The following is a 14,708-nucleotide window of genomic DNA, read 5'->3' as shown; positions in this document are numbered from 1 at the left end:
CCCTAGTGAATTAATGCAAAGACCTTTGCGACCTAACCACTTAGGATCCTTTAACTAACTTACTATAAACTACCAAGAGTTACTTAACCTTTCTGGGGAGGTAGCTGTCTGTTGAATGACGACTTACTGCATGTGTTCTAATTCCTACATTTTAAATAACAAGCGCTATGGATGGGTTTTAATTATGACCTACTCCATTCCTTTGTAAATCACACATTTCAGAGTGATTACATGATCTAAACCTAGATCTGTTTTGTCCTTCTGCAATGTTTACAATCTTGATCTCTTTTATAAAATTTAATTAAAAAAATTTTAATTCATTTTATTTTTTGCACAGTTAGCTCTTGGTCAGATTATTAGGAATTATGACTAAACATCTCCACATTCTTTTCCCTAGAAATTCAATTGCCTAATTCAGAATGAAGTCTAAAATTGGTATTTTTTCCCCACATTTCCAGATGATACTGATATAACTTGCCTACCAGTTGAGAAATGGCATGAATCATCATGTGTAGCACATTTTCTGGTGCATGGAGAATATAGAAAATGCTTGCTGAACTAGATACTTTCAGGGAAAGTAGACTTGTGTAAAGTTTAAAATGAAAGGACCTTGAAAAGCTTAATAAAGCCTGCATTTTGAAGCTTGGAGATTTATTGAGAATTTTAGAAAGCAAAATATGAGTCACAGAGAACAAGATACAAGGATTAACTTTAACATTTAAGCTTAGTAAGTACATGACAGTTTAAGCCCCAACTTCACTCTGAACATAGATAGGGAAGATACTAAAACACTAAGACTTAGTTTCCTTATCTTAAATAATGGTAAAATCTGCTGTGCTTTCCTCAAGGAATTTTTAAGCATTAAGTGGCATAATGCACTTGAAAAATACTTTTTGAAATATAGCAAGCAATACAAAATTACTATGTGATTTATTGAACATTTTTCAAATTTATGATTAACAAATGATTGAAGATTTTTCAAGGCAAAAACTCAATTCCTTACTCATGCTTGCAATATCAAGAAAATACAGTTTCCTCCTCTGTTCTGTTTTCTAAGTTGCCATTTTAAACTTCAACCTTGCTTCACCTGCTTTTAATGTTTGAACACAAAATGTTATCAGTCCATTATCAGTCAACAATTTTAACACATTGCTCTAACTGGGTGTGTTGTTCTTTCTTTTTTGGTGCAGAATACAGGTATATCTATTTCAAGATTAATTATAAAAGGACATGGATTATGATGGTAAGCGCTGTCAGTATAAGGAACAAGTCAGAGGCTTGCAGGAGCAAAGGGAAAATTTTTCACAAAGTGTTGACCAGAAAATACTAGATTTTTTTTTAATACAAATTAAGGCAAGAAAATATTACTTATTTGAGGAGGCAGCAATAGCAAGATATGTGGTGGTGGGGATGACCATAGGAATGTACCATAGACCAAATCACCCATTATATAATAAACGGGTACTACAACTTGCAACTGTGTTGGCCACACAGAATTGCTAAGTTGCATTTGCTTCCTCTTTGCTTTTTTTCTGTATGCCGCATCTTTTTCCTCACATGTTTGTTTTATTTTCTGTCTCAGAAATCCCCGGGGACTCATATAAAGAACAGCGCTTCAAGGTTGAGAATACAGACACACATTTTTGTTGAAAGTTTAATGAAAAGAAAAATTCAATCTGTTTTAACTAGTGAAAAGTCCATAGCAATACTAAATGTGTCCACTTCCTAACACAGGAAGCAAAATCAAATTAAGATTAAAGTTTTCTTACAAGTTAAGGTCTTCAAAGGCAGACTTTGGCATCTGTTTTAATATTAATACATTGAACAATCAATCAGTGGTGTCTGTTTAGATGAAAAATACACAATATGAGTAAATAATAAAAAAGCTAAGCAAAACATATAAAATTCAATAGACCTTTAAAATGGCAAAACAAACCACTTCCTTATAACATAACAAAACATCATCTATAACAAAAACTGAATTGAAGTGAAGAGATTTGTTCAGAGCACACGTTTGTCAGGTTCACATGATGTTATTTGAATTCATGAAAAGAGGTGAATTTATATTCAGAAGAGAGAGATTTTTGTCCTGACTTTGTTACCAGTTAACCCTGGCAATTATATATTCTTTTTATTTATTTTTTTTCATTATAGAATAGAAGGAAAGAAACTGAAGTCACTCAGTCATGTCCAACTCTTTACGACCCCATGGACTGTAGCCTGCCAGGCTCCTGCATCCGTGGGATTTTCCAGGAAAGAATACTGGAGTGGGTTGCCATTTCCTTCTCCAGGAGCTCTTCCCGACCCAGGGATCGAACCTGAGTCTCCCACACTGGAAGCAGACTCTTTACCATCTGAGCCACCAGGCTTGTAAATAGTTAATATCATGTAGAGTACATTTTTAAAAAGCCATTTTCTTACCACTAAATCTTTGGCTAGAATAAATAAAAGGCAAATATTTACCAGTGAGAGTACTTTCCACAAGAGATCTATTGAATGGCAGAATTTTTTTTTTTCCTACACCACAGAATTTCAAAACTGCTACATGGACATCAGGGTATCTGTATCTATTGGGTCGTGGAAGAAAGGAACACAGGGAAAATTGCTTGTAGTCTTCTTAGTTCTTTTCTCTTTCTAGGCATAGAATAGATCCACTTGAGCTGCATAAGTGCTAGATTAGAGTGGGTTCACTGTGAGCTGGGTTGCATTTTTATTTTAGATATAGTAAAATAAAAAAGAGTGTGAAAAGAAGGATAAAGAACAGAATGGAACACATGATAAGAGGAAGGAAAATGATGCTGTGATGTGTCACAATAAATTCTTAGGGAGGATGAATTTTCAAGACTTTTGATTTTGTTCTTTGGGAGAGAACTCATTGTACAATACAACATGAGTTTAACATAGGAGTAAACTAGAGTGAAACTAGTTTGTCTTGTCTTAATCTGAAATTTATGTTATAGAAATTTATAGTCTGCGATGATACAGTTGCAATGTAAGTATATCTAAAAGCTAATGAAATTTGTCCTTTTTCAAGCAATATATACATGAAAATACACCCATTGGTCAAAGGCTTCTTGGTCAGTTACTTCTATTTCTCACTTTGTCATCCACAGATTTCCTCGGATGGAAGGACTATCCAATACGCAGTTTGGCAGAACGAGTTTTCTCCAATAGTCATTATATCATTTAAGAAAAAAGAATATTTTTCTGTCAGAGAACTGTTTCTTGTCCACATTCCTATCTTCTTCCAATAGGAAAATAATAATATAACCTTCATATTTCTGATCACTTGTTTCTTTACAAATAATTTTTCATTGAATTACATGTCCTGGAGTTACAACTAGGGGAGCGTTTGATATTCAGTTCAGTTCAGTTCAGTAACTCAGTTGTGTATGACTCTTTGCGACCCCATGGACTGCAGTGGGCCAGGCCTCCCTGTCCATCACCAACTGCCAGAGTTTAACCAAACTCATATCCAATGAGTTGGTGATGCCATCCAAATATCTCATCCTCTGTCGTCCCAGTCTCCTCCCACCTTCAATCTTATCCAACATCAGGCTCTTTTCAAATGAGTCAGCTCTTCGCATCAGGTGGCCAAAGTATTGGAGTTTCAGTTTCAGCATCAGTCCTTCCAATGAATAGTCAGGACTGATTTCCTTTAGGATGGACTGGCTGGATCTCCTTACAGTCCAAGGGACTCTCAAGAGTCTTTTACAACACCACAGTTCAAAAGTTCCAATTCTTCAGCACTCAGCTTTCCTTAGAGTCCAACACTCACAACCATACATGACTACTGGAAAAACCATATCCTTGACTAGACAGACCTTTGTTGGCAAAGTAATGTCTCTACTTTTTAATATGCTGTCTAAGTTGGTCATAGCTTTTCTTCCAAGGAGTAAGCATCTTTTAATATCATGGCTGCAATCATGATCAGCAGTGATTTTGAAGCCCAAGAAAATAAAGTATGCCACTGTTTCCACTGTTTCTCTATCAATTTGCCTTGAAGTGATGGGACCAGATGCCATGATCTTACTTTTCTGAATGCTGAGCTTTAAGCCAACTTTTTCACTCTCCTCTCTCACTTTCATCAAGGGACTCTTTAGTTCTTCTTCATTTTCTGCCATAAAGGTGGTGTCATCTGCATATCTGAGGTTATTGATATTTCTCCTGGCAATCTTGATTCCAGCTTGTGCTTCATCCAGCCCAGCGTTTCTCATGATGTACTCTGCATGTAGTTAAATAAGCAGGGTGACAATATACAGCCTTGACATACTCCTTTCCTATTTGGAACCAGTCTGCTGCTCCATGGCCAGTCCTAAATGTTCCTTCTTGACCTGCATACAGATTTCACAAGAGACAGGTCAGGTGGTCTGGTATTCCCATCTCCTTCAAATTTCCCAGAGTTTATTGTAATCCACACAGTGAAAGGCTTTGGCATAGTCAATAAAGCAGAAATAGATGTTTTTCTGGAACTCTCTTGCTTTTCCATGTCCAGCAGATGTTGGCAATTTGATTTCTGGTTCCCCGGCCTTTTCTAAAGCCAGCTTGAACATCTGGAATTTCACAGTTCATGTATTGTTGAAGCCTGGCTTGGAGAATTTTGAGCATCACTCTACTAGCGTGTGAGATGAGTGCAATTGTGCCATAGTTTGAGCATTCTTTGGCATTGCCTTTCTTTGGGATTGGAATGAAAACTGACCTTTTTCCAGTCCTGTGGCCACTGCTGAGTTTTCCAAATGTGAGGGCATATTGAGTGCAGCACTTTCACAGCATCATCTTTTAAGGATTTGAAATAGCTCAACTGGAATTCCATCACCTCCACTAGGTTTGTTCATAGTGATTATTCCTAAGGCCCACTTTACTTCACTTTCCAGGACGTCTGGCTCTAGGTGAGTGATCACACCATCATGATAATCTGGGCCATGAAGATCTTTTTTGTACAGTTCCTCTGTATATTCTTGCGACTTCTTAGTATCTTCTACTCCTGTTAGGTTCATACCATTTCTCTCCTTTATTGAGCCCATCTTTGCATGAAATATTCCCTTAGTATCTCATTTTCTTGTAGAGATTGCTAGTCTTTCCCATTCTATTGTGTTCCTCTATTTCTTTGCACTGATCACTGGGGAAGGCTTTCTTATCTTTCCTTGCTATTCTTTGGAAATCTGCATTCAAATGGGTATATCATTCCTTTTGTCCTTTGCTTTTCACTTCTCTTCTTTTCACAGATATTTGTAAGGCCTCCTCAGAGAGCCATTTTGCTTTTTTGCATTTCTTTTCCTTGGGGGATGGTCTTGATCCCTGTCTCCTGTACAATTTCACGAATCTCTGTCCATATTTCATCGGCACTCTATCAGATCTAATCCCTTAAATCTCTCTCTCACTTCCACTGTATAATCGTTAGGAATTTGATTTAGGTCATACCTGAATTGTCTAGTGGTTTTGCCTACTTTCTTCAATTTAAGTCTGAATTTGGCATTAAGGACTTCATGATCTGAGCCACAGTCAGCTCCCAGTTTTGTTTTTGCTGACCGTATAGAACTTTTCCATCTTTGGCTGCAAAGAATATAATCAATCTGATTTCGGTATTGACCATCTGGTGATGTCCATGTGTCGAGTCTTCTCTTGTGTTGTTGGAAGATGGTGTTTGTATGACCAGTGTGTTCTCTTAGCAAAACTCTATTGGCCTTTGCCCTGCTTCATTCTCTGCTCCGAGGCCAAATTTGCCTGTTACTCCAGCTGTTTGATATGGACAAGTTTATTTATGCTTCTAACCAGACTCCTTCTTACAGTTTCAAAGCCTGTGTTTCTGCTGGTGAGTATATTACTGGAAGAAATATCAATAAATTCAGATATGTTGATGACACCACCCTTATGGCAGAAGGTGAAGAGAAACTTAAGAGCCTCTTGATGAAAGTGAAAGAGGAGAGTGAAAAAGTTGGCTTAAAGCTCAACATTCAGAAAACTAATATCATGGCATCTGGTCCAATCACTTCCTAGCAAATAGATGGGGAACCAGTGGAGACAGTGGTACACTTTATTTTTTTGGGCCCCCAAATCACTGCAGATTGTGACTGCAGCCATGATATTAAAAGACACTTACTCCTTGGAAGAAAAGTTATGACCAACCTAGACAGCATATTAAAAAGCAGAGACATTACTTTGCCAACAAAGGTCCATCTAGTTAAAGCTTTGGTTTTTCCAGTAGTCATGTATGGATGTGAGAGTTGGAGTATAAAGAAAGCTGAGCACTGAAGAATTGATGCTTCTGAACTGTAGTGTTGGAGAAGACTCTTGTAAGTCCCCTGACCACAAGAAGATCCAACCAGTCCATCCTAAAATAAATCAGTCCTGAATATTCATTGGAAGGACTGATGTTGAAACTGAAACTCCAATGCTTTGGCCACCTGATGCGAAGAGCTGACTCATTTGAAAAGACCCTGATGGTGGGAAAGATTGAAGGCAGGAGAAGGGGACAACAGAGGATGAGGTTGCTGGATGGCATCACCAACTCAATCGACATGAGTTTGAGTAAACTCTGGGAGTTTGTGATGGTTAGGGAGGCCTGGCGTGCTGCAGAAATGGGGTTGCAACAATTCAGACATGACTGAGCAACTGAACTGACTGACTCTAGAATTTAATATTGACATTAAGACATATTATCTATAGATTGTGAAGAACAAGGTCTAATCTGTTCAAGAATAATATAAAAAGCAATGATCACCTTCTCCATTTCCATTATCAAGATTAAATGCTATTGACTTCTCCTAATTATTTCATGGGTATTACAATGTGAGTACATTTTACATCCACCTAAATGAGGAACAAGAACAAGAATGAAGAAAAGCAGTAACTTAAAATTTGACTCTCCTTACACAGCAAAGCAGTAATAACGACTTTTTGAGAGAAGTACTAGCTACCTCTCTTGTCCAAATACTTTCAGTAAATGTTCTATCTTTAAGTGAAATAGGTATGTATTTGGCATGAACAAGTGCATATTTAAATAATGTTATAGAAATTTTGAAATATATGTCTTTTTCTTGGGAAGTGAAACAAGCTTACTTCTAACAATCTCATCTGCTCAAAAGTCTATGAAGCCACATAATAAATAAAAAGAATAAAAGAATAAATCATAAATAGAAAGAAGTCCCATAAAGTGAATTCTTTGATCAGAATTTGGAATTATATGAAATAATGCAGACTGAGTATTTGATCTTTCATGTGGACCTTCTAGGAACTTACTCAAGATGTTTGGAATTTTTACTTTACACCAAACCATTAACATGAGGCAGGTGGAAAATATTACATTCCAGAGGTTATTATAAACTGTTAAGTGGAAGGCACAAAAGGTCATATGATTTTGGTTTTAGAGAAGTCTTTTTTGATTCTGGACAGCATTCTTGATAATCTTCCAATGATAATTATCATATAATAGAATATGTAGGTAGACTATTATGTAATTTTAAAAAAGCAGAGCTTTCTGGTCTGAAAAGAAAATTAAAAACACCTTGAGTTCAAACCCTAATTTTGTCCTGTTCATGATCTTGGATATATGTATTATATAAATTCATGGTTTCCTTGTGTTAAACTGAGGACAACTATATTTATCTCACTTGGTTTCTATAAGGATTAAAGATGGTATTTATACATCCTTAGCATGATGTCCCTTGTACAGTAAGCAATAAACAGTAGCTATTATTAAATCCTATTACTTTAAGAAGATAAGCTCAATAATCAAAAGAGAAACAGTGAAAAGATAGTACAGAAACCAATTATTTAGCTTTATGCAAAAAGATTGTAAGGGAAATGAGAAGCTCACCTCATGTTTTTCTGAGAGGGAAACTAAAACTGCAGAGAAATTTACTCAACCAAAAGTCTAATTGTAACACATTATAAACTCTCAGATCATTTATTTCTCTCTTTTTCTCTACTATGACATCAGTCATTCCTGATGACTAACTTAGGGTTGATTAATTTCTTTGTTTATTCTAATTCATGGGTTCCTTCATTCATATACCCATTCATTCAATCAATATTTTATGAACATAAATGCTCCAAACACTGTGTTAAGACAAAACAATACAAAAAGAGCTGTTATCATGAATGAGTTTACAGTTTAAAAGAAGAGACAGCAAAGCAAATATTGTAACCTAGTGTGGTTTTACATTACGACAGAGGTGTACATAGAGTTATATAAAAGTATTGCTTGAAATATTAATAGAACTTTTCCAGTTGGAAAAGGAAACTAAAGGCACTGGAAGATTGTGGGAAAATATAGAGAGAAATGATTGAGAAGCTAGTATTTCCCATAATAAAACAGTTTTCAAAAATATCTAGAGCAGTGAATCTTCTTTAGAGGGTGGATGGAGTCAGAATGAGATGGAGAGTTAAGTGGAAATCAGATGAAGATTGTTTTGTATGCTGTGTTAGGAAATATGAACTTTAAATCAACTGAAGAATAATAGTGAGAGTATTTTACCCAGGAGAGCCACATTTTCAGATATGGATCTCAGAAAATTCATACCAGCACCAGTGGAATAAAAACTAGCTGCTGCTGATGCTGCTAAGTCACTTCAGTCGTGTCCGACTCTGTGTGACCCCAGAGACAGCAGCCCACCAGGCTCCCCCGTCCCTGGGATTCTCCAGGCAAGATACACTAGAGTGGTTTCCTTCTCCACTGCATGAAAGTGAAAAGTGAAAGTGAAGTCGCTCAGTCGTGTCCCACTCTTTGCAACCCCATGGACTGCAGCCTACCAGGCTTCTCCGTCCATGGGATTTTCCAGGCAAGAGTACTGGAGTGGGGTGCCATTGCCTTCTCCCAAAAACTAGCTAGGAGATGATATAGCACTTAATCACAGAAAAGGAAGTATAGGTAGAGAGCAGGGTGGCAGATTAGAATTGACTAGTCCAGATGTACCATCTTCCTGGTGTGGGACTTGAGGAAGATTGTGGGCTCTTGGATGATCCCATAGGTTCAAAACTCAAAACAAGGTACCTCTGGTATTCAACATTTTAAACAATATCTGTATTGTTTATTGAAAGGAAAATGTGTGTATGAAAAAAGTAGTGATATTATCTTGACTACTGGAGATGAGTAGCTGGATTATCCAATGTGTCAATTAATTATATCCTGCTTTTTTAACAGATTAACTATACAAAAGAGCTGACAAACAACTCAGTTCCACTAAGATGACAAAGTTGTAGGACTCTGATATGAATACCATTGATTAAATGATAAAAATACTAGATAAAAAAGAGTAGTACTCTCAAATTAAAATGACACAGTGGGGCACTGTGGTAATAACCATGTTTATCTGGTTTCTGGACATTATTTATCTACTCACTCAATGCATGACTGAGTAGTGACTGCAAAACTAGTTGCTAGGAGAAATATACAAATAAGTAAGGTATCATTTAATATATGGAATATGTAAAATAAAAATTTTAACATCTCTCTCTTAAGATGCTAAAATATTTCATGATATAATAATTTCATTCTACAAATTATTTATCTGAATATTTACTTCTACTACAGAGAAAGACTAGAGAAAGACATTTAGGCATCCAGAAGGGCAATAGGGAAGTAGGAAATGAAAAGAGGATCATGACCACACAGAGGCTACTGAGAAACATTTGTCAAGGCTATGCTTCTTAGATTTTTTATTACAGTAAAATATTCAGTTGCCATTGATTCACCTATACTTTCAATATCATGAAATTAGGTTTGAGTTTCAGAAAAATATGGCTACAGAGAGGTCATCAGAGGATCATTTCTTCTAAGGTTCCATAATGAAGACTTAGCAGAAAGAAGATTGCAAATGGCTAGAAGCTACTTCCTTCAAGGCCAGTTTTCCTTCACCTCTTCAGATTGCTGCAGCTGGTTTCCAATTATGCACTCATTATAGAATTTCCTGGATGTAAATGCATCTCTATGGATGAGGAAGTGATTCGGGGTCTGTCAGGTAATAGATATACTGCACAGAATAGCAATAAAGTAATGATACCAAAATCACTAAATCATTTCTTAGCTTAATAGTTACTTGTTTTATTATTCTTGACTGTCAAATTTCCCACTTAAGGAAAAACAAATTATTATTATTTTCTTTTTTTCAGTGGTGAGTTTACTTATCACTGAACACAGATTTAATCTTAAAGGGAACAAATGACCTTATATTATAAACAATCTAATTTTAGATTATATTTTATATAATTTATATATATTTATATAAATATATAATATAGTCATATATATTTATATAAATTTATATAGTTTATATATTATAAACAATCTAACACTTAAAAGACACTTTATCTGCTGCTGCTGCTGTTAAGTCGCTTCAGTCGTGTATGACTCTGTGCAACCCAATAGATGGCAGCCACCAGGCTCATCTGTCCACAGGATTCTCTAGGCAAGAATACTGGAGTGGCAGAGGGATGGAATGGGGAGGGAGGAGGGAGGAGGGTTCAGGATGGGGAACACATGTATACCTGTGGCGGATTCATTTTGATATTTGGCAAAACTAATACAATTATGTAAAGTTTAAAAACAAAATAAAATTAAAAAAAAAAAAAGAATACTGGAGTGGGTTGCCGTTTCCTTCTCCAACACTTTATCTAATAACACTTAAAAAACACTTAAAACCATTCTGACCTATATGGATTTCCAAACTTAAATATTTTAGGAATTATCATGCAGCTCAAAGCAATAGATCATTTTTTAAATATAAAATAAAAAACTCCTCAGTTGGGCTTTGTAAGTTATATTATGTGAAATTTATGAGAATTTACCTCTGAAAATCAAGGAGTTTGGATAATGTAAATTAATATTTAGTGTAGTCAGCATATGAAAACAAATGAAAAATAATGAATTAATACTCATTTTTATTTTCTTCATTAACAAAAACAGGAGCAAAGTAAACTCTACAGGCCTAACTATATTATCTTATCTGCTTTAATAATGTCTATTAACCAATTTTATGGATGCTAAAATACAGTATTAAATATCTATAATGATACTTTTAAATATTAAAAAGACTATTACTACTAATAATAATTATATTTATGGTTAAAATTTATTAAACACTAAGTACAAATGTTTATGCTCTTCCAGACACTATGGTGACATGTTTATGTAAATTATCCCATGTTATTGTCTTCAATTTATTTATAAGGAAACTGAAGCTTAAAAAATTAAACAATATACTGGTAAATCTTTGAACTCAGATTAGAACCTAAAGGCTACCTTATTCCTAAACCACTATCTTTACTCTCCTGCCTCTAAAAAAGACTTGACTCTTTCTAATAAGAGAGTTGAGTCTTGGGTTATTCTTCATATTCCTTTCATGAACTAAAAATCACTCAGACCAAAGCACAAATCTGATGGTAGGACAAGCTAGCTGGATTCTTTGACTCAAAGCTGCAAAGAGAATTAGAACTCTTGTCTACATTTTCCCCCGAAGTGTTATTACACTTCGGAACCAGAGGATATACCAATGGGAAGAACTGCCAATATGTCCCCCTGCATATGTGAAGTCATGCTTCAAGGAAAGATGCCTACTAGGGTTCTTTCCCCTGAGAAGCCTTATTTCTCAGTGACTACAAAGAACAATTTCTTTTCCCAAAAGGAGGTATAATGAGACAGAAGATGAGGGTGAGAATTTTTTTTTTCATTTTGTTCTCATTTTAGTGCCTGAGATATTTTCCCCAATGAATCACACATATAATTCAAATAAGAATTGAATATTCAGCCACAGAAAGGAATGAAATAATGCCATTTGTAGCAGCATGAATGCAAATAGAGATTATCATACTAAATGAAGTAAGCCAGAGAAAGACAAAAATGTCATATGATATCACTTATATGTGGAATCTTAAAAAAATGATACAAATGAATTTATTTACAAAAGAGAAATAGACTCACAGAAAACAAATTTATAGTTACTAAAGAGGAAAGTGGGGTGAAGAAGCATAGATTAAGAGTTTAGGATTAACATATACATACTACTATATATAAAATAGATAAGCAACAAGGAACACAGGGAACTACAGTAAATATCTTCTAATAATCCCTAATGGAAAAGAACCTGAAAAAGAACATATATAAAGCTTTGCTGTATACATGAAATGTAAATCAACTATACTTCAATAAAAAAAGAGGAAATTAAAAAGAACTAAATGAAAGAGAAGTTACAGAAGAATGAGTTAACATAAGAACAAATAACAACTTTTTCAGGAAGACGTCAAGAACTTCCAGGGCCTCTGGCCATAAATGACAAAGGAGAAAGTTAGGTCATGGTATTATGGTTAGGAATAAACAATAGAGGAAGTAAAACCATTAACTATTGCATTTTCTGTACTATCTGACTTATTAAAATGAAATGGTAAATTGTTTCTATGTATCAAAATATCTAAATTAATGCAATCTGCATAAAAATAATGAATTATAATCACAATAGTTATAAAAGTCATTTGTACTAGACAGTTTATATGCTAATTCATTTAATCTAAAAAGCAGCCTTAAAACATAAGATAAACTATAATTCTCATTTTATATTTGGATAAACTGAGCCTTAAAAAAGGTTAAGCAACGTTTTCAAGGATACACTGTTAATGAATGACAAAACTGGAATTTGAACTCTGACAGTTTGATTACACAGACTTATTGTCCACATTCAGTAGTCCTAACAAGAAATGCTATTTTCATTTCTACTCTTTTTTAAGTGCTGTCAAAGCAATGTTAGCTGGGTTCTCAATAAGGAAAATAACTATTAATGATTACGCTCAGGAAAACAATTCTACATCAATATCAAGTTGGTTAACCAATAGGTGTTAGAGGCCTCTGTGCCCAATACTATGCAGTCACAACGTAGTCTCACAGAAAGTATGGATGCCTTCAATTCCATAGTCAATTCCAAAGTTGGAAAAACCTAAGAGTCAGATTTTTCTAAGGATGGGAAGGGCTTCCTGCTGGTCTTAAATCCAAAAAGGAAAACTGATAAGAATGATTCAAATTTAACTGACTGTTTTGGCAGTGGAAATAAATGCTTCCTCAATGTTGCAAAAGAGCTGATAAAAAGTAAAAGGCTTAGATGTGAAAACACGGATGTACCTTTATGCTAACTAAAATAACCGATCACAGAAGGAGACAAATATTGCATGATTCCACTTAAGTGAGACATCTAAAATAGATTCATAGAAGCAGAGAGCAAGATGGGGACAGGTAGGGGAAGGAATGCAGAGTAGCTGTTTAATGAGCTACTAACAGAGTTTCAATCATGCAAGAGGAATAGTTCTAGAGATCTGCTGTACAACCTTGTGCCTATAATTAACAACATTGTATTACATACCTAACATTTTGTTCAGGGGGTAGATCTCACTTTAAGTGCTCTCACCACAATTTTTTTAAATGACTTTTAAAAATTTAGCATAACTTTGATATGATAAATATATCACAAAGAAAAAAAAAGTATAGACCAGTATCATTTATTAAGAAAAAAAAACATTTGAATCAGTTCTAATGAGGTGGAAACTGAAGCCTATTATACAGAGTGAAGTAAGCCAGAAAGAAAAACACCAATACAGTATATTAATGCATATATATGGAATTTAGAAAGATGATAACGATAACCCTGTATACGAGACAGCAAAAGAGATGCAGATATATAGAACAGTCTTGTGGACTCTGTGGGAGAGGGCGAGAGTGGGATGATATGGGAGAATGGCATTGAAACATGTATATTACCATATGTGAAACACATTGCCAGTCCAGGTTCGATGCATGATACAGGGTGCTTGGGGCTGGTGTACTGGGACGACCCAGAGGGATGGGATGGGGAGGGAGGTGGGAGGGAGGTTCAGGATGGGGAACACATGTACACCCGTGGCGGATTCATGTCAGCGTATGGCAAAACCAATACAATATTGTAAAGTTAAAAAAAAAAAAAAAAGAAAAAAACAAAGGGAAGGTAGAGCTTGAGTAATTGCTAATCAGACATCCATAAACTAAATGTATGTCATTATTCCCAGGAGTAACACTGAGTTCAGTTTGGGATGCAAGAAGCAAAAACAATTATACACACTTCCATATTATTTAGTGGTGGTGTCCTTGAGGAACTCACACAACTGACAGCTGTCCTGCTTAACTACACACATGGGATTTCTTCTGTTGTTTAATCAGAATATTGGCATGTGAGACATAAAAAAAAAAAAAACTAAACTTTTTAGATTCCTTTATTTCAAAAACAAATAAAATACTTACATTATTAACAGAAGAGCATACTGGTTTCGGTCCGTAAAATCTTTGGGAAAGGACAACTGTAAAGGAAGTTCTTTTAAAGAAAGAGCAAAATATTAAAGATGGAGAGTCATTTACATGTAAAACTCTAAGGTGCAGAGAAAGTTGTTCTTGAATGATGAAGCATGCACAAAACTTTACCATAGTCGTCAATATGAAGCATTTTAATTTCTGACTTTACTATCTTCTTTTTCAGGATAGCTTCCTTCAGCATAGAATTGCTTTCCAAAATAAAATATTCTATAAATCAGAAAGGATAGTGCAAATAATTAGATTAAGAATCAGTGTAACACAAATAATTATCCAGCATTACCATTTGATAGGCACTAATTGTGAAAGTATTAGTCACTCATTTGTGTTTGACTTTTTGGAAACTCATGGACTATAGCCCACCAGACTCCTCTGTCCATGGAATTCT

General features: G+C 35.1%; 1 protein-coding gene across 1 annotated transcript in view; it reads right to left on the bottom strand.

The window, feature by feature from the left end:
• The window catches only part of DPP10 (dipeptidyl peptidase like 10), an 802,980-nt gene that overhangs the window by 25,654 nt on the left and 762,618 nt on the right, over nt 1–14,708 (bottom strand). The window contains exons 18-19 of the mRNA XM_055572870.1: nt 14,432–14,530; nt 14,255–14,324 (exon numbers count right to left, since the gene is read on the bottom strand). Of these exons, the coding sequence (XP_055428845.1) occupies nt 14,255–14,324; nt 14,432–14,530 (169 nt within the window). The remainder of the gene's footprint in view (nt 1–14,254; nt 14,325–14,431; nt 14,531–14,708) is intronic.

Source organism: Bubalus kerabau, chromosome 3, assembly GCF_029407905.1.
Source record: "Bubalus kerabau isolate K-KA32 ecotype Philippines breed swamp buffalo chromosome 3, PCC_UOA_SB_1v2, whole genome shotgun sequence".
Taxonomy (NCBI): domain Eukaryota; kingdom Metazoa; phylum Chordata; class Mammalia; order Artiodactyla; family Bovidae; genus Bubalus; species Bubalus kerabau.
Note: the sequence above shows the minus strand (reverse complement) of the source record. Positions and strands in the feature narration are given on the sequence as shown.